Source organism: Gasterosteus aculeatus, chromosome 20 (genome assembly GCF_964276395.1).
Source record: "Gasterosteus aculeatus chromosome 20, fGasAcu3.hap1.1, whole genome shotgun sequence".
Taxonomy (NCBI): Eukaryota; Metazoa; Chordata; class Actinopteri; order Perciformes; family Gasterosteidae; genus Gasterosteus; species Gasterosteus aculeatus.
In genome coordinates this window covers 5572498-5596992 of record NC_135707.1, presented here as the reverse complement: position 1 = coordinate 5596992, position 24495 = coordinate 5572498, and the positions used below count along the sequence as shown (strand labels likewise).

Genomic DNA, 24495 nt, shown 5'->3' with positions numbered 1-24495 from the left:
TGCCTGGACTACTGGCGTTCAGTGTCTTGTGTGGGCCGCTGTCTGTGAGTGTGTGTGGGTGCCACCGCCGGGGTCTGTGGGTGTCCTGTAATTCGCTGGACTGTAATTAAAGGGCCAATATTCCCCGGCGCGTTCTCCCTCCCCACTGAAGCTGTTCTTGATACCGGCTGAAACCGTCCTGGATTCTGGTAAAACTTCAGATTACACAAGCAATCTGGAAACTGGTACAAAAATGGCTCTCTAACTGTTGTACATATTGCATGTGGGTCTTTTCCTTTTTGTTATTTTGTATGCTGGTTTATTGATTTGAATTGTTTGTTTTCTTTATCACTGATCTACTCCCTTCTTCACAAAACATATTGTCATTTTAAAAAGAATATTTAACTAAATAAAACCGTATATTTTTATGATTACCTTTATGGTCTCTGACCCCTGATTTTGGTGAACGGCTCTGTGTGCCTCAACAAGAATGGTCTTGGGCCTATCCCAAGTGGCGTTGTTGGACATTGTTGTTTCCCTTGAGTGTCATAGGCCACTCGTATTGCCACACTAACTTACGGATTCCCTTTTGCCGTCGACCACGTTCTGTTTTCTACTTGATGCTTTAAATGTTCAAAACACATGACTATTGTCATTCGGTTATTTATTTTAACATTGACATTCATCAGTAAATATATTGACATGAGGTTTTGCCCAAAAAGCAAAAAAACAAAACAAAATGGATTATTTGATCTCGTCTAGTGAGCATCAGGGAATGAAATGTATTAATGGGGTGACGTCAGTTAACAGGGTGTGAGGCTTCAGGGGGACATTCGGGATGATGCTGTTGCTCTCCATCAAAAGGGAGACGGCTTAATGGCTTGTTGAACCAATAAGAACTTTCCTAAGATTCCTAAATGTGCACAAACACAAAGCGTGACATTACACAATTGGCATCAGCGGAAAGGAATGCCGTTAGTTTCGGACATAAAACAAAGTCTATGGTTTCATTACCATAAAGGCATATTTAGTAAGACATATTGCATAATTATGCATGAAAGTACTGAAACGCTTTCACATCCTCTTATAAACTTAACATTTTAATTTGTGTGTTTGTTACAAGTGTATGCAATGTATCATTTATAGTATTAAAAAATGGAATGAGGAAAATATCACATTTGATTGTGAAAACGGTTACTGAAGGTAACTGACGTCGCCACCTGCAGGACGCCAGAGGAAAAGAAGTGAAACACAGCCGTCGAACAGCAAGATTTTTATTTAAAAAAGCAAATATTGAGGAATTAGAGATGCATATACTTACATGTGTAACTAATATTCAAACACACAAAGTGGGAAAACAATGTGCTTCAGTAGCTGCAATGTCTTTATGCACTTTGTGTGAAAGTGAAAATGTCTTTTGCGATTGTTTTGATCACGTCCCTCATTTAAAGGTTTGAAAAGCATCACCTCATCACTGTTTGAAATGAAGACAGCTCCCTCCAGGTTCTCTCACCACATCTCATTTAATTCAAGACCAATGAAAAAAGAAATGTATATATCACTTGATCCATTAAAACAACGTGAAATTAACTTTCTTTATGTTCCTTTATTCTGACACATCTGCGCTTAAACCTCAGAGGGGCCTGTTTTCAATGTACAAAGACACCCGGGGTGTTAGAACCAGAAGGTCTGGTATATGAACGCACCGGGGTGACTGAAGATGGCTTAGGGGTATTTAGGTGGGAATTGTGATACTTAAGTCTAGCGGTATAACAGGAGGACACGAGGGACGGCTCTTCCTAGTTGGCCGGTTGGTGCCTTCCCTCTGGGACGATGGAGGTGAAGAAGGTGCTGATGAAGGACCACGCGGTGGCGAGGAAGCCGGGATCGTGGACAACGGCAGCAGGGTCCCGGTGCCCTGCCCCCCCGGCCATGTCCTCCATCCCCTCATCCATCAGGCGCTCCTGGGACACGGATGAAACAATACAGGAAATATTGAAAAAGTGATACATGCAACCTGAGATGAAAGTAGGTGATGTCCTACAGAGCACATTATCCCGCTTTGATGCAGATCTTCATCCAGGCAGAATTCCCTCATTTCATTTTTAACAGATGATTTTTGAGCACTTTTGCCCATTTAACAGAAGACACTGTAAAGATATACAATCATATGTGAGAGAGAGAGAGAGAGACATGACTGGAATGGATTTATGTGGCATGTAACAACCAGTTTTTCTCTCTACTAATAACTTGCCATCCATAAATGGCTATAGACCACAGATCTTCCCAAGGACAACAGACGTTTTACTTAACGTGTCTGACAGCTCACCATTTCCTGTATGTCCTGGTGTCTCCCGTCGTCCTCCTCCTGAGGTTCTCCTTCTCCTCCTCCTCCTCCGACGTTCTGCTGCTCCGGCCTGAAGGGAAACCAACCAGCCTGATGCCTGCAGAGAAAAGAAAACGCCACAAACATATTTTTAGATTCCAAGTACAACGAAATGTGTATCCTTTTCTTTTTTTATTCACACAGAAAACCGAATAGAAATGAAATGAAATCAAGAAAGACCATCCGAGTGACTCACAGGTAGACGAGCAGCATGGCGCCGACCACCATGGCGAAGCGGCTGAAGGAGGAGTAGAAGTAGACGATGCTGAGCAGGACGGCGGCGCGCGACACCGTGTACAACCAGTCCAGCCAATCGCGGTTCAGCTCGTCGTCGTTCAGCACCGCCCCCCCCTGCGCGTTCATCTGGATGGGGTTGGCCGGCTGGTTCTCGGGCAGTGGGTTGGGGGCCGGGTTGGGCCCCAGCGGGGGCTGCACGGCCTCGTTGGGCTGGGCGGGCGGAAGGGGCGAGGGGGAGGGGGAGGAGGGCGGGGGAGGGGGAGGAGGCTGGGCGGCGGCTACTGCCGCCTGACTGGTGAGGAGCAGGAAAACACAATCAGCTCAACTTCACGTCAGAGGTCTGGTTGTAATGTTTCTAATAATCGCCACGTACGGTGGATAAAGCCTTACTATTGCATGTAGTAGTGGCGCGCATACATCTGCTGCCACCACAGCATCTGCATGGGCATGTACATGGGGTGGGGGGGCATGTTGCCCTGTAGAGGGACCTGGGCTGCGTCTGGCCTGTGGAGGGACGTCGTGTTTGTCATTTACATGCCAACAGGAAATTGCCACAGTTGTTGTATCAGCAATTCTCTGTACAGTAACGAGCGACCTTTGAACCGTCAGTGAACACGAGTTGTGCTTCTGTTACAGTGAGGACGACTTGCTTACCACTGAGGGACCCCGGCGGGGCCCTGAGGGTTGTACTGCGGGATGCCGCCGCGATACCGCAGCCCGTCATAACTACCCGGGACCGAGGTAGAAGAGGAGGGGGAGGGGGATGGGGATGGTTGACTGGCATGGGGGGTATCTGAACTCTGAAGGACGACATGTGAGCACCAATCAGACATTGAGACGATGTTTTGTTTTTTTAATTAGGTTTTCATTTAGGTAATCAGGTTTTGCACCAATACCAGTTTATGTGACTTTTCAATGGCAAAAACAGCGTAAAAGGACGGCGATTAACTAACAATCCAAGGATCCAAAGCCTGCCTGTCTCGGTCTACTCACGCTGGCGTCAGAGCCGGCCACGGCGGCGCTCCGGGGCATGGGCGAGGCCGGGGGGCTTTTGGAGGCGCACACTAGGTGCAACATGTGGTATTCATCCTGCTGCGGGTCAACGAGTGGAGGACAGAGAGAGAGAGAATTAGTGAGGGGAAAAGGCTAGAATTCACACACACACACACACACACACACACACACATTGTTGGTAAAACACATCAGATCAGCTGCTTTTTCCCAGGCAGCCTGATTTGGTGCACACAGAAAATAATTGGCGAAGCGAATAATTTACAAAGGCTTTTAAAGATAGGAACAAATCTATTTGGGTGGATTGACAAACCATATCCTTTCAAGGCAGAATATTGCTCACACACACACCTTTCTGAGCACATCTCTGAGCTGCAGGTGGTCTTGAAGGAGCCTCCCTGAGTACACCAGCCGCTGGTCTTTGGACAGCTACAACACAAACAGCACTGCATTGTAAGACACACGGTTAACAGTCAACGTGCTTTATTTAACTTGCTAAATACAGGAAGGTTTAGGTTACAGCCAGTGTGACTCTCTCAGACTCACAATGGTTTCCCAGTGTAAACAGATGAGGGCAAAGTTGCCTTGTAGAGAAATAAGAACTCTAGAACCTAAAACCTAAACAAATGTTTTGCGTAGCCTCGAGGTCCAGAAAGAATCCTGACTTTCAAGAAAACCTGGATAAGAAGTCCTGAAAGTACCCTTGAAATACTATGGAAATTAAAGCGCTGACACAAACCTCAGCCTTTTAAAATAAACATCATGACTTGATATCTCCGATCTAGTTGTTCATCTAGTTGTTGACCTTGTGGTTGACCTTGTTTTCGTCAGGGCGTGAGAACACGGGCGGGTGGCTGATTAGACACCTTTGGATTAGATTAGACTGCTGGGCTACAGATTAGATTTACTAAAAGCAGACCCAGTGTGTACGATCATATTTTCTGCGCCTCATTTTATTAAGTACACATGCCCGTGATAGAAAACGCATCGACAAATAGAAGATGTTAAAAAGGTTATTTCCTCGTTTACACTGTTGATACAAATCCTCGGCTGTGTTAATCTGTGCTATGTCTCTCACCGCCTCTCTCGCAGATCGTGTACTTCTTTTTCACTTTTAACTGTTATTTTTTTATTGCACTGCAAAGTTGTGTGAAATTGATTTCATTAATTTTTTGAAGAAAAGAAAAATAGTTGTGAGAATGCAAAAAGAAAAGCAACAAGGACTTTGCCTCCAAAGATTTGTGTTACGTGCGTGCTTATGTTTTGTACACCACACAGTCAATTACAGGAAAAGCATTGGCAAATTATTGGACAGTTAAAATACTTTAGCAGGGTGGTGTGGTGGTTAGCACTGTCGCCTCACAGGGTTCGACTCCGCCCAGTGGCTTTTCTGTGTGGAGTCTGCATGTTCTCCCCGTGTCTGCCACAGTCCAAAGACTCATCAGGTTGATTGAGGACTCTAAATTGCCCGTAGGTGTATGAATGTGAGTGTGAATGGTTGTTTGTCTCTGTATGTTAGCCCTGCCATTGGCTGGCAACCAGTCCAAGTTGGCTGGGATGGACTCCAGCCCCCCCCCCCGCGACCCTGTGTGCAGGATAAGCGGTTTGCAGATGGATGGATGGAAAATACTTTAGTTTGTGTGTTTGTAGATGTGTGTCCGCCTGTGGTATATTTTTAATGACGAGCCACGAGTCCCCTTCAACTCCTTTTTCAGGGGTATCCAACACATTACGACAAGAAGATCATTACAAATAACCATAAAAAGCAGCGAGCGTGAGCGCGACGTACCGGCTTGCTGGGGTACACGTTGGAGATGTGACTCTTCAGCCTCTCCACGGTCCAGTTGAGGAAGCAGTTAATGGTCTGGTCCCCATACTTCTGGTTGGGGGCCTTAATGACCAGGGTCACAGGACTATCAACTGCCCAGGAGTCCATGGCTCATATTACAAGCAGGGGGGCTCTGAAGAACCTGTAGAGCCTGAGCTTCCTGTGTCACAACTCAGGACTCGCACCTGAGGAGGGAGCTGCCTCAAATCCTCTCCATCCCGGGGCTCAGCAAAGACACACACACCTAAAACTGGACCTGCCGGTGCTGGCGGGGAGAGGGGGGGGGGGGGGTGTGTGTGCGAGGGGGGAGGGGGTGCTTCCCCCTCTAAAACATCTGCCTCATTTGTTGAAGTTGGTGGATTCCGACTGTATTGAAGGGGATTCCTGAGTGACGGTACTTCTTGGATTTCTGCCAGAGGAAAAACATAAAAGGCGTTGTCTCTTTGTATCAGGTTTTATTGCCTTGACTATATCATGTTTCCTCTGAATTTGTTTGTTTACTACTATATACACAGTAGAACATTTGGGCTGCTGCCCCTTCATTGATTAATGTGACTTCAAAATCGAAGAATGAGAGTAACAAAAAAGGTAAATAAAGTAATATAACGTTATATCTCACACACACACACACACAGGTTGACGGTTCGCTGCCTTGCTCAAGAGGGCACCTGCCGCCTCACACAACCGGTCCACTCTCCGTATTTTCAACTCCGGTTCTCGGAAAAAATCCCCCGGGACTGGGCCAACAACCCGCCCCCACCCACCCACAGCACTTCTGTATTCAGGGTGAAAACAGAAGCGCGCCGCCGCGGAGGCGATGGGTCGCGAGTTTCACTTCGTACTTTCTGACACCTGCTACGTTGCGTCATCTTTACGGTCAACTGTCAAACAATTAACGTTAGCTAAACTGTCGGCTAATTCGCTGCGAGTCCAGGTGAGCCGCGGTAAGTTACGGACACGGGCGCAGAGAGGACGGTACACAAGTGCCGCGGCGGTAACGTAAAAGTAGCTCCCGGTGACTCACGCGGCGGCGCGGCTTGTGTTTTGACCCGTCGTTGAAACCGGTGTAGCGGGTTTAGCTCGTGTGCTAACGTTAGCTTCGTTGTTGCTTGCAGGGGGAGAAGAAGAAGAAGAAAAAAAAAACAATCGGGTCGGACTCGTAAACCGTTGACCGCAATGACAACCAGTTTAACGGCGTTACGGGAACGTTTAACGGAATGACGCCGCGCGGTGTCTCCCGGTAGACCTTATCGTTCGGTATTTCGTTCCCGTACCTTGTTTGCTCTGGCGGTGCCCTCGTCTCCGCGTCTCAGCTCGGCTCGGCTCGCCTTGTTGTTGAAAATCGGGTGTGTGTGCGTGTGAGACCGGAAACTACGTCATCGTCTCGTCTTCACAGCTGATCCGGGAAAACGGATCCGGTTGGAAACCAGAAGGGCCGGTTCGAGGAAATCCTGCTGTGTTTGGTTTGTAAACGACTTCGAATAATTTTTCTCTTCGCTTAAGAAAATCACTCCAGCAATAACTGGTTTTAGACATGCGATACATTAAAGTATATACACGTAAAAACGATCCATTTGAATCCTTTGTGTTATGTAATACTGGCACAGAAACAAGTATACATTCATTCTGCATGTATTTATTCATTTATTTTGCAGGGACAATGCACACTAATCAACAGGTGCACTGTAAGTGAGCCAGAGAGGCTCATTTCCATCTGCTGCCCCGGCCGGATGTTTTAAAGACACCCTGAAAAAACATTAGAAATCTCGACAGGAAATATTCACTGAAAAGTTCCATAGAAAAATTAATAGACAAACGGACACAACTCATACACAAAACCAATACAAAGCAAAAGAAAAGGAAAATGTACGACAATAGAGAGCAACCATACCAGGCTGCAGCACTCACACACCTACAGTGGAAGCACATATACAGTAAACCACTGAAGCACATAACATACACAGCATTTCACGAGTGAGCTGCCTTCACAGCGAATGCAGATTTGCTAAAGGCGCTTGACCTGTGTGAAATAACACAGTGAAAAAGATCCAGTAAGTCTGCTGCTTTGACTGCTTTGTTTGATAAAATCACTAAGTGGAGGCCGGGCATTAGTTTTGCTGTGGTAGATGTTATGTGAGACTGAGAAAATACATGTTCTTTATTATGGGGGAAATTATCTGGAGAAAAGTTATTCGATAGGTAATAGCAATGTAATATAAATTTGCTATGGGTTTTGTATAAACAAATATAAATGCTCTGAAAGGAAACCGGATATGTTCCAACTCAAGCATGAAAAGAAACACTGAAAGTAGACACCTGAGGTATCTGTAAGAGGTGTGTTCATCCATGAAATAAATAAATAAAATATATATGTATGGCCCCGGTCTTCTTCTTGATCATTTTGTATTCCTCAACTTCTAGGTAACATTTTATGAGAAGTGAATACAGAAAGAAAAAACTATCAATATTGCATCAATCTACAACATACACCCCCTTTTGTTTTAAACCATATGTTTCATTTCCTATTGCAATGTTTGATATTTCCCCACAAATTGCATTTTTCACACAAGTGGATTAAATAATAATCAAACAAATTCTTTATTCAAAAAAGTCACCACCTAGTAGTAAATAGTTTAATACATTTTCAAACGTCTTACAGAACTAAAATCCTTTTAATTATAATTTTTTTAAGATCACATATTGACACGTCAACCAAAATGTGTGGATACATGAAGCCAAGTCAAAAAACAGATTTTCCCCATTCAAAGAGCCTGGAAAGAAAATAGATTTTAAAACCTTCTCCGGAAACAGCGTGCATGCTTCTGCCTACACCGGCTGTTCGGGCTGATGAGATTATTTACATTTTTCAGATTTTTTCAGTTTCAAACCCGTCACCTCTCAGCCACACGCTCAGTTAAAGCTTCTTTGTTTAAAGTTTCAGTTTGAGGAGAACCTCCTTGGTCAGCTGCTTACTGTACCGGTTAATCTTCCAGTGTCCGGGCCTCCATCCCAGCAGAAAGCGATGAAAATCCGTCCATGCAAAAGCAAACATCTCCCTCCACTCTTTCTCCAGGGCGCCAAAGTCCACGTCCTTCTTCACGGACCGCTTCAACTCGGTGAAATAGTGGTCCAATAGGCCCGGTACCCTCTTCTCACACTCCCTCTCTTCCATGCAACTCCTTAAAAAATACACGACATCTTTCATCCCGCAGCCGCCGCCGACATACTGGAAGTCCACAGCCGCCACGTCCTCTCCGCCCTGCGAGAAACAGAAGTTGGCTAACTTGGCGTCTCCGTGAACGAGGGTCTTGAAGACGCATCCGTTCAGCGTCTCGTCGATGGCACCGGCTGCCGCTTTGAGCTCGGCGTCGTCCATCGCCTCCAGCTCGTCCGGACGGGTCTCCAGGTGCCAGTATGTGCCGACGGGCCACAGGCCCTCGGGTGGCACGCCCAGGAAGAGCGCGTGGAAGTGGGCGAGCCAGCGCAGACAGGCCTTTATTTCTCTGTCCTTCACGCTGGTCCTAAGATGACAACAAACGGTTATCTGTCCAGCATGAAATGTGTTCCTCTTATTAGAAGAATTTCAGTGTATTTATTGACAAATGGCAAAAAGGTCAAAACATAATGTTGTATTTTAAATATCCACTTCACTGGTTCTGAGCTCTATCGCATTGAATTTGAAATGTAAAAATGGTCCCGGTTCACTTTTGAGGGGCATCCACGTCTTTTCCTCTTGTTTTCCTCACACATAAAATTTGATCCTACATTTTATCCTGTTTGTTTTCAAAATTGAAATGTTTTTTTTTCCCATTCTACTGGGGATCGGCCCACTGATTGGCTAATTTGACCAGAAAATGAATCTTAAATCTCATGGAGCGCAAAGAAATGCGTGTTCATTTAAAGCATGAGCTGAGCTTAAAACAAAACGTTTATTCTTAAACTTTCCGACAGCTCTTCTGAGGACCATAGCAATGTCCTTTCCTCAGTGTCGTTTTTGTATTCCTATCACCTGTGTGTACTAGGTACCTTGATTTTGGGGGTCAAAAGGTCACTGTGTCTTCACAGGGTTTTGCGGCCATAACTCATAGGACGAGTACGACAGTTTCACACAAATGTCTAATAGGATCAAATCAAATGAGACTGGGATGTAAATAGCAACCTGATTATTTGAGGTACGGCAGCAAGGCGTTAGTTCTAGTTTTGTCAAAACATATTCGGGTCTGTTGAGTATTCGAACCCAACAACTTAGTAGAACTTGGATGTTTTGAAGAAAAATGTTAAAGCGCATCCCTATTGTAAAAGATATGTGTTTCATACCATAAGCTGTGCTGGTCCATACCTTCTCTGGTCATAACCCACCGCGTCCAGATCCTCCAGCACGATCAGCATCTCGTCGCCATGGGAACAAACAGCCAGGCAGGCGGGAGTCCGACAGCTCCGGTCGGTGTAATAGTTCCGGTACCAGTGCGTCTCTACCTCGTAGGACCTCACTTTGCGCGTGTGCGAGCGATCCGTGTTCCAGCCGCCGGGGTGCGCAGCCTCCTGCGGAAACTTGACGTGCTTGACGACCACCGACGGCCGGTCGCAGCCCTCCAGGTGCAGCCGGACTATCTCCCCGTAACCGCTCCACAGCGTCTGCATCTTGGCACCGACGCGCAGTGATGAGGCGGCGCACGCCCGCAGGATGAGATCCTGGTGCTCTGGTTTCATTTCCAGTCGGAGCTGAACAAACCAAGAAGGAGTGTGTGTGTGTACTTTGCTTGTGTATTTATTCAGCTTTATATTGACACCTCACTGGCAAATGCTATTTCTTTAAAACCTTTGACAGCTTTAGTTACTTTTCAAATCCACATTTTAATCCCCTACCTGTTCACTGTAAACGTTGCATCTCCAGATGTGTTGATTTATAATCACATTTATAACATTTATAATAGTGTTTCATTCCATTATTGTGTCAAGAAAACTACACCATAACATAAATATCTTTAATAAGCTGTAAAATGCATGGTTATAACTTTTTAGAGATATGTGTGTCTCACAGAACAGGGTCAGGGTTAGTGACACATATTATAGAATATGATGCAATGCTGTGGGTCAAACTATCTAAATGTATATGTATGTGTATATGTATGTGTATATATATATATATATATATATATACATACATACGAAGTTCAACATCTACAACAGCAAATACAACATATGCATTCATACAGCAGTATTATGAATCGAATGTCATATACACTGACAACTACCACTTAAACTACTCCAAAATCATCATTTGAAAATATAAGTACTCTTTGCTAATGATGCTTGAAACAGGACTTTTATTCGCATTTAAACATCTTCACAATGTGGCATCAGCAACAATCTCCCACAGATCGTCTTGTGATTGTTGTTCTGTGTATCCCTTACCTTACTCACAAATGATCACGTTTTGGTATCAAGAGAGCACACATTCAGTGGATGCTGCGACGTAAAATTCTATTGAAAAATAACCTGCAAAATACCTCCTGGTTTGTGTCAGATAACAGGAAGTATTCCTTTCAGCGTTCTCTTTCATACTTAAAGCCACAGATGTCGACTCAAGGGAGCTAAATAAACTCTGATGCCACCTTGTGGTGCGGAGTGTATCAGCAGCAGCAAGAGGCGCCTCTGATCAGAACATGTTGGAGGCCTTCACGTGAACACGTGGTGCAACACTGTGCGAGGTGAAAGGAGCTGCGATCCAAAGCACACACCTTTTGGCCCAATCCCCCCCCCCCCCCCCCCCAAACCCTGAACCCTCAGGGACTTAACTGACGTCACCTGGCAAGTGGTTGAGTGTGAGGAATTACGATGTGCATTTGAGGGTATATTCATTCCATACTTTTCCCTGAAATAGAAACTGTCCAGGAGCACAGCAACAGCACCATGCGGGCAAAACTTTCGACCGGATGTTTATGCATCACATTAGCAAATCAATTGATGATGGTGAATCATTCACACTCACAGACACACACTTAGTCTTGTTGTCATTGTTTTGGGGGATATTACATTGACTTACATTCATTTTCTGGATACACATATTTAGTCCCCAATAAGAAGTCGAGTCAGACAGACAGATTTCTGTCCCCACATCACTGGCAGTACTAATACACACACACACACACACACACACACACACACACACACACACACACACACACACACACACACACGCGCGCACACACACAGGCACCATCAAGTATTAGGCATTGATAGTGCCTGTGTACATGTGTGCATTGTGTAGCATGTGTTATTGGCATGTGTTATTTTCACAACGCTTTCCTCTGGTCAATTAACATTGCAGTTACATAGTCAGAGAACATTATAAAAAATGTAGCAGCTTTTTAAAAAAATCAGAAAACACACACATAAAAGAGGAAGAAATTACTATTCAAATGTAAAAAGAGAGGGTTTCCCCCAAACCTTATTTTTGAATTTGTCTCTTTCATTTCTGTCTCGTGACACGCAGAATAATACAGATGATTGATCTTGATATAAATATGAATGAAGACTGCACCGTAAAAACACCTTTTCACCTGAGACGGAAAACTTCAGTCACGGAACAGGGGTGTAATACACGTAATCACTCTTTTCTGATTAGTGATTATTTGTGCGTCTATGTTTCCAGTGGCCTGCATGTTTATCGTGGTATATTTAAGTTGTTAATCAAGAAAAAAATCCGCTTGAATCTGTAAAACTAAAGTGTGTTGATTTTTCTCCGTAATCTGGTCCACCCCCGCTACCGTGTCCGCAGTGGTACATTCCAAATGACAGCTGGCTCCACGCTCGTACCACAGAAAGCCGCCTTTCAACCCAGAACTTCTTGTCTTTTCCGTCCTGTTCAAGCCTAATTGGGAACTCTTAACCACCAACATGTCTGCACCTAAGAAGGGAGACTTGTCTCCAAGCGAGAAGGAGTTGTTTGAGGTGATCACTGCAGGTAAATCTCTGCGGCTAACGCTAATCCCTCTAGAACCCCACATTTTGAGTCAGCTCTTGTTAGCTTGTGTGCTTTATTACGTTGTTAATATTCATGAAATAATGTCACCTTAACAACTTGTTTTTTGGCGACTGCCCAACGACGTGGTTCATTTAAACATGTTCAACAAAACCGTTTTAATTAACTTATGCGTAGATTGTTCTTGCTAGGCTCGGATGTAGCGTTAGCTAATGCCAGCTAACTAGTTTACAATGTGATCACCACTGTGAACTTTACTCGTATTTTTCTCACTGTAGATTCATACAATTGGTTGTTTCGTAAGAGCAGCATTATGACAAGTTTAATAGTAAAACGTTAAATGATCTATTTGCTGAATAAACTGCAGTGAAGGCTCGTTTTTCATTCATTTATAATGAATCGTATGCACTTAGGAAACGTCCAAGAGGCTTCGAGGCTGCTGGGTTGCAAAGATGTTCGAGTTAACTGCCTGGATGAGGTAACGCAGCATTTCCAATCACGCTGGACGCATCGCACCACAAATGATGTGTTTGCTCACAGCAATCACAGGGAAACACTCGAGGCAAAAGGGAATTGTGGATCTCCGGCTTCCTCCCACAATGCTCATTAAATGTTTCCTATGAAAAGCAAATAGAAACACTGGGTATCTACGACACGTGGTAGGCAGTACTTGCTTAAAGTATAAACTCATTTCAGAGGGATGAGGTTGTTTATTGTTGCTATTTTCATGAGGGTAACAAAACACTACAGAAATGTAGTACGTTAAGTTACAGTGGAACGTGTCACTGTGTCAATCGATTCTTAGCCACAACGTGAGCTTTCTTCTGTGTCTCGAATGTAGACATACAGGTGAGAGAACACGCTAAGACCCTTGAGCAAAGCTCCTCTTTTGTTCAGCGGCATGTGTGTGGGACAAGAGGACTGGCGAGTCAGCACCCTGACCGGCTTTGGAGGACGCCCTTCATGTCCTCCCTTGTCCCTTCTGTCACTCCTTTATGTCCGCCTGTCACAATCAGATGTCTCCAACAGATGATCTGTTACGTAGAGTCTTTGGAGTTGTTGTTGTTCTTTTTCTGTTTTGCCTAAGAGGAGAAGTGTGCCATCATGTCGAGACATTTTGGAAAGATTTGAAAAAAAGTTACAAGTCAAAAGACAGAATGCAACCTCAGTCGGAAGCATTTATATAATATCTTGAGCATGTAAACTGATGATCTTTGCGTTGATATTTGTTCTAAAACACATCCGATGCCACCACCCAATAAATTTGGAAATTAACGTTATCATATGAACTTTAATTGACTGGGCGCAGATTAATGACAAAAGGAAATCCCTTAATGCATGTAAATCCTTTTACGCATAACGGTCTTCACAAAGCCGACTAAATATTTAAACCTGACCGGTCTCTCAAATAAGAGAATGAAATATTGCTATAACAATTGAGTTTAAACTCCTTTTTATTATTATTTATTTTATTATATAAGGCGGTGACACTATCCTACATATTTGTAAAGATTTTTATTTAGGATATTACAAAGACATTTCTATTCATGGTTAAACACTGTGACTGTTTGTGTAAATCAAAGTCGTTGTTTCTTCTCCGGCCCACAGAATGGGATGACCCCTCTCATGCATGCTGCTTACAAGGGAAAAGCCGACATGTGCAAGCTGCTGCTGCAACACGGAGCGGACGTGAACTGCAACCAACACGAGCACGGATACACGGCGCTGATGTTCGCCGGCCTGTCAGGTCGGAGTTCATCACCGCGGCAGCATGACGGCAACCCGAAAACGTAAAAGAAAGCCTCACCGTGTGTGTTTGTTGTGACTTCTCCGTCGCTGCAGGTAAGACCGACATCACGTGGATGATGCTGGACGCCGGGGCGGAGACGGACGTGGTCAACTCCGTGGGACGGACCGCCGCACAGATGGCCGCCTTCGTCGGTACGTCCGCGTGTGGCGTGTGAACGTGTGACAAACGAACGTCCACCCGTTGTTGCTGAGGAGAAATAGGGAGCCGTCTCTTCTTCTCCGTCTGCAGGGCAACACGACTGTGTGACGGTGATCAACAACTTCTTCTCCCGGGCCCGACTGGATTACTACACCAGGCCGCAGGGTTTGGAGAAGGAACCCAAACTGCCGCCCAAACTGGCCGGACCCCTCCACAAGGTCATCATGAGCACCAACCTGAACCCCGTCAAGGTAGGACACCACTGGACAGGGAGGGCTGCTTTTGTAGTGATTGTGGTGTAAATATAATAATACGAACAGTAGCAGCTTTATTCGGTGAACGAATCATCTGCTGCAGGGACCTTGATTGCAATTTAAAACCTCTTTTCCTGTGAAAAGTGGGTCATTTTTTAAAAAGTGATAAAAGGGGATACTTTGAAAATGCATGGTTGAAACAACATCACTAGGGGGGTTTTATTCGGAAAGGCTTGATTTCTTTTGTCTCAAACGGAGCTTGACGGGTGTCTCCCGGGTTCTGCAGATGGTGATGCTGGTCAAGGAGAACCCCCTGGTGGCCGAGGTGGAGGCCCTGGATAAGTGCCGACGGGTGATGGAGCTCATCTGTGAGAAGTGCATCAAGCAGCAGGACATGAACGAGGTGCTGGCCATGAAGATGCACTACATCAGCTGCGTGCTGGGAAAGTGCGCGTCCTTCCTCAGGGAGCGCGAGGACAAGCTGGACGGCCTCATTAAAAGGTCAGGCCCATGTCCACCATCCTGTCCTAGGGTGCTGAGTTGCCTGCTTGGCTGTTATTTATCAGGCGTAAGCTCTGCAGAGCCCGAGCAGAGAGAGAAATTCTAGAGAGGTTGTAAAGTGATTCATAACCCCTCCCCCCCACCCGTCCTGCAGCTTGCTGAAGGGTCGGGACAAAGACGGCTTCCCTGTGTACCAAGAGAAGTTTCTCCGCGAGTGCATCCGCAAGTTCCCTTACTGCGACGCCACCCTGCTGCAGCAGCTGGTGCGGAGCATCGCCCCCGTGGAGATCGTGAGTCCGGATGAGGGTCAATCCGGGTGTTGAGCTGCTCCGCGTCCCAGTAGTAGTAAACGTCCGGTCCTGTCTCCCGGTGCCTAACGCTCGCCCCTCGTCTGTCCCGTCCCCGCTCGCAGGGTAACGACCCCACGGCGCTGTCGGTGCTGACGCAGGCCATCACCGGCCAGGTGGGCTTCATGGACGCAGAGTTCTGCACCTCGTGCGGCGAGAAGGGAGCAGAGAAGAGATGCTCTGTTTGCAAGATGGTGAGCATCTGACGTCTCTTCTTCGTGTGTGTGAACGGTGTTTGGTTGTTGAATGCAACAGTTTAATTTTTTTTAACAAAGAAGGATTAAGACTTGTGTTGCTGGTTAACGATCTCTAGGAAACATGTGAGCTAAAGTGGTGCTTTTGCGTGACTTTTTGCAGATTTGTTGGAGGAAAACCTCAGTGACATAAAGTTTATTCACGTTTATTTTTAATTCTGTTTGCAAATGCTAGTGTGGTGTTCCTTTCAGGATGAAACCCTGCAGTCACAACTTGTAATTGTTCCTCCTGTTTGAGATTTTGCAGTCCAACCTTATGAAGACAGGATGTTCAGACTAACGGCAGGAACAGAAGTGTCATCCACATTTTAGACAAAGGAAAGCTCTGTATTAAATGCGTCTCGAGCTTGAGGGAATGGAAGTTACTCATTAGATATGGGCGCAGATACAGAGAAGAGAGCTATGAAAAACAAAGAATTCACCTTATTAACATTTGTAGATGCCGGGAGACCTGAATGTGAAGCATAATGTGAGTTAGTGAATTTCTAAGATAAATCTTCTCTTTGTTTCCCCTTCTCCCTGCTACTCTTTTTTTCAATGCCAGGTGATCTACTGCAACCAGGCCTGTCAGAAGATGCACTGGTTCGCCCACAAGAAGGTTTGCAAGACGCTGCAGGAGCAGAGAGAGGAGCAGGAGGCCGAGTCGGCCCAGATGAGGCTGCAGCAGAGCAAAGGTACTTTCACCCGTCCACAACGCCACGCGGGATGTAAAACATAGTCACGAATACACACAAATACGGTCCTATATATAATATATATATATATTATATATAGGACGTATTAAATGGTCATTATTTGGATAGTCAGATCATTTGGAGAGTTTTCATAAAGGGCCCTAAAAGGAATCAGTTCTTTGTTGTTTTCTTTGTGGTATTTACTTGGTGAGGATTTTAAAAAAACAGATTCATGATGAATCCCATGTGAACTAAAACGTATCAACATGAAACCTCCCCGCTTGACCGCTTACATTTAGACCGTTATTCTCCTGAAGTACAAGTTATGAGAATCTTTTCAGCACAATAACGTGGTAAAAACTGAACCGTGTCGTCTCTGTGCTTCAGAGGAGAGCGACGCCGCGCAGACGGCCACGGACTCCATGCGGGCGCTGTCGGTGGAGACCGGCGGTGAAGCCCCGACCACACAAACCTCAAACCCCGCCCCCACCCAAGCCGCCGAAAACTGAGCAGGCCGTAGAGGAGAAACCCATATTTATTACGCAACTGTCTCGGAGGCCGGGAGACGCTGAGGAGGAAGCTTCAGTGGCCATCTTTTCTTTCTTTTTTTTATTATATATATAATGTGTGTGTATATGTATGTGAAAGTTGACGTGTTTGTGATTAGAGGGTTGTGGGAGGTGGGTCATGTGACAAGCTGATGGTTCACACCCCTGATGGAATGTGATTTTTGCCTTAAACTGTAAGAGACCTGTGCAGCCAATCAGAGCAGTGCTTTCTTTACCTACTTGATTTGTTATTGGGATTTTTTTTTTTTTTGTACCAATAATTTCATAGCAGATTGTGAGCAGATGGCTGGGCCGCACAATATTGACCAAACTTGTATATTTTTTAAATATAAACAAAATAAACATTGAATTACTGTTTCCAGGGTTCCTAGTTTCTTTTAATCATGTTGTTTTTTAATCTATCCTGATCTGTGTTGTCAGTACGACATGAGGTGTGATTGGAGACTGTTGTGTGGATACAAGAGGCTCATTCTCTGCTCGCCGTAACCATCGTCTTCTCAGCCGGCCGCCCGTCTGCCGAAGGCCACGGACTGAAGGACGCGGTGGCGCTCCCGGTTGAACATCTGGAAGCTCCGCCTCCTCTCCGCCGACTCCACCCCTGGCGGCGTGACACACGCGACAGTCGGACAAATGGAACGCGCCGCAGGTGGTTTCCCGACGCGTGTCCCGGAGATCTCACCTTCCCCATCCAACACCTGGATGGAAGGCAAGCGGTGGATCACATGCAGCCGATACTCCGCTTCGTGAGAGATGGGATTTAGGAAAAAAGCTGCAAAGCATTTGAGTCAATAGTCAGATTTTTTTTTTTTTCTCTGTGTAATCTCGTGTGCATCAGTTGACTTTTGAAGCACTGACACGGCCCACGTGTGTTGTGTCTCATCACTCACTGGCAGTGTGGAGCTGCTGCATCCTCCTGAGCTCCTTGGTGGTGTCCTCCAGCCCTCTGAGCCGGTTGTTGTGCAGAAGGAGAACTCTGAGGCAGGTCAGGTGTTTTAAGGCCCCTGTGTGAGAGACCGGAAGGGGTCAATTCAGAGGGTCGTCTTTTGTTTCAATGTGTATCTGTACAAGTGCTTTGTATCTTTGACTGGAATCTCAAACATGCACGAGAGTCTTTTCTCCCAAAAGCACATTTAAAACGGTCTGAACAGTAAATTTGCAACAATGAAATACAAACTCACCAGAAATAGACGGGATGTTATTGTTTTGGAGGTAGAGTTCAGTCAAGCAGCAGTTGAGGGAACGACCGCTGAGCTCGCTGATCTAAATGAAATCAAAATGAAAGAAAAGTCCCGCTCAGGTTCAACTAAAGACAATCAATGGAAGTTTACCTTGTTGTTATTGAGCCACAACTCCCTCAGAAAGTGAAACCTCGACAGGTCAGGGAGCCTGGTGAGTTTTCTGTTCAACAAAATGGCAAACCTGTCAATCATCTTTGAATCATTTTCTCAGAGTATCACAAATACGTTTGTTTTAAATGCATCAACGCTCTTACTTTTTGGAAAGGTTGAGTTGGTCAACGTCAACGTCCCTCCTTCCTGCAGCCGGCTGAGACTCCTTTATGTCCTGTATTTACGGTGAGGGGAGAAGAAATCACTTATTAGAAAAGGGGCCGAAGCTACATTCTAGTGCCTTTTTTTATTTATTTATTTTTTGGACGGCCAATCTTTCTACCTCCACCTTTTCCATTGTCAGGGGCCTTTGGGAATTTCACACCTGTTGCCAGGTAACCTGGTGCTTGAAATCACAACAAAAAACTCATTCTAGTCATTTATTTCAATAACATACAGGGTTTTTATGCATTCTTTATTCATTCCATGTCTGTTAATTCCATTGTTGTTCATTTCCAGTAGAGGGCAATGTTTTACCACACTTAATAGTCAAATGAAGTCGGTTTAGTTGAATTTTTGAAGTTGAAGTTTTGTTTATTCACATTGTGGTTCCTAATAAAAGGCAAATGACTCTCACAACTATTTTGCTTTATCTTCACAGTCTGCATGTTCACTGAAGCACTGAATATACTTTAATTTGATTTTACTTTGAGTTTGGGAAACATGTATAATGTTAAAATAGTTTTGTTCCGCAACTTGTACTCTTATACATTGTTACCACTTTGAGTTCAAGTTATTGGCAAATAGACTTCATCCCGCTCTGTGCAAGAGCAATATGAGAAAATACTACTCTGATGTCTGAGAATGGAAAAGAAAGTAGCAAGTAGCTCAGAATAAAGACTGGAAACAGAACAACTTTACACTTCAAGGTATTTCTCTCCATCCACAAACCTCTGCAACATCTGGAGGAGCAAGTCAATTTGCACATATGCCCGTATTTATTTATGGTTCACTCTTGACCGTGAAACCTTCTAACAAGTAACAAGCATTCAAAATACCTTTCAGATGCAGTGTGTAGATTTGGTATCTGGTTATTAGCATTTGCTAATGCTAATTAGCTTCCAGCACTTGGGAATGATGATGGTAAAAGTACCACTGTGCAGTGAAATCACTCTAAAGGAGACGCGCCCCCCCCCCCCCCCCCCCCCCCTCCCCCCCCCACAGGGATCTTTGTTCTAGGTGTGGTGCATTTCTCTTGTTGCCCATCCGGTCAACCCCCCCCACCCCCCCCTCCTCCCCCCCGTGGGCGCTTCCTGATCATGCATGAGACCCCCCCTCCCTCCACCCTGCTTGTCAATATGGCTATTAACCCGGCCTCCCTTCATTTCCCATGAGGGTTGTGGGGCTACCGAGTTCCTGCTGCAGGGTCTGGCTGCTCCCGAGGGCACGAGGGAGGGAAGGGGGTCTCATGGGAAGCTCGGAGTCAAAGTATCACCACCGGTCTTCTGAGAGGAGCTGCCCATGTTGCCGTTTTATTTATTTTTTTGTTCGGAAGTGCAGTGAATGAGCCTTTGGTCCTCCTGTTTGAGGACAAACAAAAGGGAGGAAGCAATAACAGAAGGTGTGAGGTTTAATGACAGACTGGCTTCAACCGCTGGGGAGTTTTAAACCACCTGAGTCGGGAATTACATTTATTAAAGGTTCTGCAAATGATATTCAGTGAAAGATACTATTTGCTATTTAAATAGAATGGAGTAATGTCTACCTGCAGAGAATAAAGTTTCCCTGTTTGTCTGGTTACCACAGCTTCACATGCACGTTAGTGCACGTGAGTGGGCCAGACTCGCTCACTTATATGCAGGTTCTGTAGCAGAGGTGAAGCTTCTGGTACCCACACCAGCGTGACACGGTGAGCTCAGTCAGCCATTCGGTCATTCCCACTTTCCCTTCTTGCTTATCTTATTCATTACCTCTTTTCTTTCACACCCTCTTAAACACATTTCTGTCCTTGTTTCCTAAATGATTTCTTCCCTTCATTCCTCATATGAAATCCATGAAATACCCCAAATTGCAGGTACGATATTTCAAAATGAACTAAACTCTGCTTTTGCTTAACATGTCTACTTTAACGCAGTTGACAAAATGCTTGTGTACCATTTGCTAACCTTTGCCACTGTGGTAGTCTAACTGTTACCCCCCCCCCCCCCCCCGGGGAAGGAATACTTGTTCTCGGGCCTCCTCCCTTTCTTCCTCCTGAAATGAGACCACAGCCTTAAAAAAACATACAAAACCCCCCAAAAGCTGCTCCTTAGATAATAAAAGTGATATCATCTTTCATTCACATAAGCAACAATTAGTGTGGCTGCACGCCGCCGCTTCTCAAATCAGCGAGACGAGTCTGGAATGAACGTCCCCCACAGAAGTAATTACGCCTCGCCTTGTTTTGGTACCGCGGCAACTCACAGACTCCAGTGAGTCTGAGGTGGAATCAGAAGAGGTGGAGCTCACGGTGATGGAGACGGCAGGCAGAGGGTCGATAGTAGACAATGTCAGCTTTCATTCACCAATCAAACCAGGGGGGGGGGGGGGGGGGGGGAGAGGGAGAAGAGGGGCTGGGGGGGGGGGGGGGGGGGTATCCAACATGAAAGGCAAGTCTTAAATCATCAGTGTGCGATTAATGCTCCGTCACCACTGATTACTGAGCATCGAATTATGTCTGCCATAATGTTACCGTGGCAACACAACAGGTGTCAGTGAGCTCAGACTTTTAACAGAGGAAATTCAGCAGACGCGTCTCAGTAATTGATCGCATCAGTTCTCCTGCACGCACGGTGCATTTTTGTTTCGGCTTATTGAAAGGAAGTAACATTATGATGAATTGCAGCACGTTAAGGTTTAGTCAGAAATGGAACAGTCTCTATTTGATCCATCCGTCTTAATTACAACATGAATGGACCAATCTTCTCTCACAGTGAAAAGTTGTTTTGAGCAATCAAAGCACATTTGGACAAAGCAGCATTTGCTCTCCTGCATGTGATCACAGAGGTATGCAGGCCAAATTTCAACGACAATGTTGAATATGCAAAAACTAAATGATCATTGTCTCAAGCAGAAAAGCTAATCAAACTCCTCACTGGCTTTTCATGGCGCTGCATGAGTAACAGTGGAAACACTTTCACACATCTCACAGCAGCTGGAGCGCGGAACCCTTAATGACACAAATGAAGGCAGAGATTCAAACCAAGCCGGAACGTTCTGCTCTCAGCAGCTTCTCGGGATTTTGTGTCTGATGATGAAGGACGAGGAGAAGCTGCAGCAGCAGCGAGCAACAGACCAAACTCTGAAGGGGAGAAGAGAAGAGGGTCCAAAAAATGAAACGGGAGAACAGCAGGAATCACTGAAAGCACCACACAACCACATTGGTTGATTTGCAAACTTTTGATTTCAAACACGTACTTTCTCGCTTTGACTTGATCTATTGTGACCCAATGAATGTGAAACACTGTTTCGTTCAGCTGCTGAATTAAGGTCTGGAATATTTCTAAATGAATGTCTCCTTATCTGCAGTCTAGAAAAATATTTTAAATATTTCCTGAAAAAGATTCAGAATTTTACAGAACAAAAAGAATGAAGCTTCCTTTTTTTGCCTCCGTTTTATCATTTTCTTCCAGACAAAATCTGATATTCTATAAATATGTCAAAACACATGTGATTTACTCATGCACATAATCCCATCACCATCACGATTGGCCTCCTCTGACGAACGTCTGAGATGAACGCAGTGGGCGCGGTTTATTTACGAGCGCAACATTCACGTCAACCAATCACAGCCTCCCAGGAGAGACGCACCTGAGTCGCTGCCAAAGCGCGTCGGTATAAAAGCCCCGGGTCCCCTCCGTTCTTCATCCAGCATCAGTCTTCCTTCCAGTCGGACCCTTACGTCTCTCCAACCATGCACCTGAGCGCGTGCGAGTCGTGCCACTACCTGCTGGTGCTCTGCGTCCTCCTGAGGAGCTGCCGAGCCTTCCGGAACGATGCCACGGAGCTGCTGTATTCGCGCGTAACCGAGCCGCCGGCGCCGCCGGAGGTGCAGAGCAACGTGACCCTGAACCGTGCGCGGAACGGCGGGAGAGGAGCGGCCGGCGGCGCGCACGACAGAGGAGGTGAGGACCGCAGGAGGCTGTGGCCTGTTTGTGCGATAAGATGCTTGTTTCTAGGCTTTTCTTTTTGTCCTGTTATTTTCCTGTTATTTGTAACCTGCAATTGGCGAGGCACAGACATCTGAATATTCTCTCTAGTCAAATCTCTTACTTTTAGATATTAATAGAGTAGTCACAGATGTAGAAAACATAACTAACAAGCGGCTCCATTTCACCGTCACCTTTTGACTTTATTTTGATTACTTTATTTTAAGGATGCATGCAACCACGAGATCTTGATCTTGATGAAGCTTGTTTTTTTTCGGTATTTAATCTCGAAGAACGGAATGAGAGGCTCCTTTAATCACACGCGTAATTCCATCACCATCCCGCCATCATTAACATTCCCTTCAAAAGAGATTGCAGAGAACACGCCTCCAACCACTTGAATAGAAAAGTTGGTGTTTATCACACGAACCCAGCATGCTGTTGGCAGAGAGCTGAGGCAGACTTGCGTCAAGACGCAGACGCAGACGCAGACGCATGCGCCAGCCTTCAGTGCAACACACAGGAGGATGCAGAGGAATGAAGGTTATCTCATGACGGTTGTCTCTGAGCTCTGTTTACCAAAAGGCGGCAGTGCGGGAAGAGGCGGGAGGGGGGGTCATTCATCAAACACTGTCACTGAGCTGTATATGAATGGACCTGAGCTTGGGTTACAGTGGCCAGCGGCGGGTAGGGAGGGGGGGGGGTTACAGACATAGGTTTCTGCACAAAGGTAATCCTGCGGTTAAATCCCTTCCACACGATAAAAAAAAGAAAGCTTTTAAAATGTTGATCTCGGTCTTTCCACAGAGCGAGGCCAGATCGGCTGCAGAGAGCTGAGGTCCACCAAGTACATCTCCGACGGCCACTGCACCAGCATCAACCCCATCAAGGAGCTGGTGTGCGCCGGCGAGTGCCTCCCGGCCCAGATGCTCCAAAACTGGATCGGCGGCGCGTACGGCCGGAAGCGGTGGGCTCGCCGGGGCGGCGGCCAGGACTGGCGGTGCGTCAACGACAAGACCCGCACGCAGCGCATCCAGCTGCAGTGCCTGGACGGCACCGCGAGGACCTACAAGATCACCGTGGTCACCTCGTGCAAGTGCAAGAGGTACTCGAGCCAGCACAACGAGTCGGGCAACAAGTTCGGGGAGGCGGCCCTGTCGCCGCCGCAGATCCTGCAGAGGCACAAGTCCAAGAGCAAGAGGAGGCCGGGGAAGAACCGGCTGAGCGAGAACTGGCACGACAGCGAACCGTGAGACCCGCCCCGTGAGTCCACACGCACCGCGCGGGAGTTTTGTCCTCGGCGGTGTGCGAGACACGACGTCGGAGAGCTGGCGGATTATCTTCTCAGAGTGACTGGGGCGGGATTCGGGAGAAGCTGGTCCCCTTCGCCGTGATGGAGAGCTGCGGGGGGACCGCTGAGAACCTTTTGTGGGTGAAAGAGAATGTGAACTGAACCGAGGTCCAAAGCCCTCTCGAGTCCAGAGCCGAGACACACCTTCCTCATATATGTTCCCATATAATCATTTTGTATACAGATGGACATCTCCAGGCACCAACACTAGTAAACACCAAACAAATATTTGTGTAAATACTTTGTACATATATCAACATTTCTCACTTGCCTTTTTTAAGTATGTGTGCAAAATTTTACTATGTAAGATTTATGATTCATTTCGATGTAATATATTTTCCTTGGCAACATATGATATGTTGGTTGGTAAGAGGCCTCAGCATGTTGGTGAAATATGGAAAAAAGATTTGTCATCAATCAGTGTTGTAATAACTATATGAAATAAATATAACCTTTTATCACATATTGTTGTCAGTGGAGACATTTCCTCATTTGGTTCGCCATGAAAATGAACCAAAAGTTTAATTGGAGCGGACATAAAAACTTTATTCAAATCATGTAATATCAAAGTTCTAATGTTGGCTAAGAGAAAGTGAAAACGTTCCTGCTTAATTTTTCCAAATAATGCCTAAGTATTCATGTGTATGTACTATTTG

The 24495-nt window shown here is 45.7% G+C and overlaps 5 protein-coding genes and 1 long non-coding RNA gene across 8 annotated transcripts; 3 read left to right on the top strand and 3 right to left on the bottom strand.

The window, feature by feature from the left end:
* Window positions 1–1237: 1237 nt before the first annotated feature.
* Window positions 1238–6844, bottom strand: herpud2 (HERPUD family member 2). Of its 2 annotated transcripts, none has more exons than XM_078094643.1 (9): window positions 6716–6844; window positions 5403–5850; window positions 3965–4042; window positions 3596–3694; window positions 3257–3402; window positions 2993–3106; window positions 2562–2894; window positions 2309–2423; window positions 1238–1943 (listed from the first exon to the last, which is right to left on the bottom strand). In XM_078094643.1, exons 2-9 carry the CDS (start codon window positions 5547–5549, stop codon window positions 1779–1781), a joined length of 1197 nt encoding a protein of 398 aa, XP_077950769.1. In that variant the 5' UTR covers window positions 5550–5850; window positions 6716–6844; the 3' UTR covers window positions 1238–1778. The 2 variants fall into 2 exon arrangements, with proteins under 2 accessions (XP_077950769.1, XP_077950770.1); XM_078094644.1 differs by having other exon boundaries at window positions 3596–3691.
* LOC120810442 (uncharacterized) lies at window positions 6780–9212 on the top strand. The gene is made up of 2 exons (XR_013453625.1): window positions 6780–6904; window positions 8654–9212. It is a non-coding gene; the product is annotated as an uncharacterized LOC120810442 (long non-coding RNA).
* pkdc (protein kinase-like domain containing) lies at window positions 8016–11014 on the bottom strand. Its single transcript, XM_040164956.2, has 3 exons — window positions 10857–11014; window positions 9781–10163; window positions 8016–8962 (listed from the first exon to the last, which is right to left on the bottom strand). Exons 2-3 carry the CDS (start codon window positions 10149–10151, stop codon window positions 8371–8373), a joined length of 963 nt encoding a protein of 320 aa, XP_040020890.2. The 5' UTR covers window positions 10152–10163; window positions 10857–11014; the 3' UTR covers window positions 8016–8370.
* A 1198-nt stretch (window positions 11015–12212) lies between these two features.
* ankmy2a (ankyrin repeat and MYND domain containing 2a) lies at window positions 12213–17330 on the top strand. Its single transcript, XM_040164953.2, has 10 exons — window positions 12213–12408; window positions 12840–12904; window positions 14035–14173; window positions 14269–14367; window positions 14465–14625; window positions 14915–15129; window positions 15284–15419; window positions 15542–15670; window positions 16275–16404; window positions 16792–17330. The coding sequence occupies exons 1-10, from the start codon at window positions 12342–12344 to the stop codon at window positions 16911–16913; spliced, it is 1263 nt and encodes a 420-aa protein (XP_040020887.2). The 5' UTR covers window positions 12213–12341; the 3' UTR covers window positions 16914–17330.
* Window positions 17323–19835, bottom strand: lrrc72 (leucine rich repeat containing 72). 2 transcript variants are annotated; one of them, XM_040164959.2, is made up of 8 exons: window positions 19711–19835; window positions 18645–18707; window positions 18466–18536; window positions 18302–18371; window positions 18152–18233; window positions 17861–17974; window positions 17653–17742; window positions 17323–17571 (listed from the first exon to the last, which is right to left on the bottom strand). In XM_040164959.2, exons 2-8 carry the CDS (start codon window positions 18657–18659, stop codon window positions 17471–17473), a joined length of 543 nt encoding a protein of 180 aa, XP_040020893.2. In that variant the 5' UTR covers window positions 18660–18707; window positions 19711–19835; the 3' UTR covers window positions 17323–17470. The 2 variants fall into 2 exon arrangements, with proteins under 2 accessions (XP_040020893.2, XP_040020892.2); XM_040164958.2 differs by having other exon boundaries at window positions 17323–17742.
* A 2320-nt stretch (window positions 19836–22155) lies between these two features.
* Window positions 22156–24302, top strand: sostdc1a (sclerostin domain containing 1a). Its single transcript, XM_040164957.2, has 2 exons — window positions 22156–22464; window positions 23296–24302. Exons 1-2 carry the CDS (start codon window positions 22254–22256, stop codon window positions 23739–23741), a joined length of 657 nt encoding a protein of 218 aa, XP_040020891.1. The 5' UTR covers window positions 22156–22253; the 3' UTR covers window positions 23742–24302.
* Window positions 24303–24495: the final 193 nt, after the last annotated feature.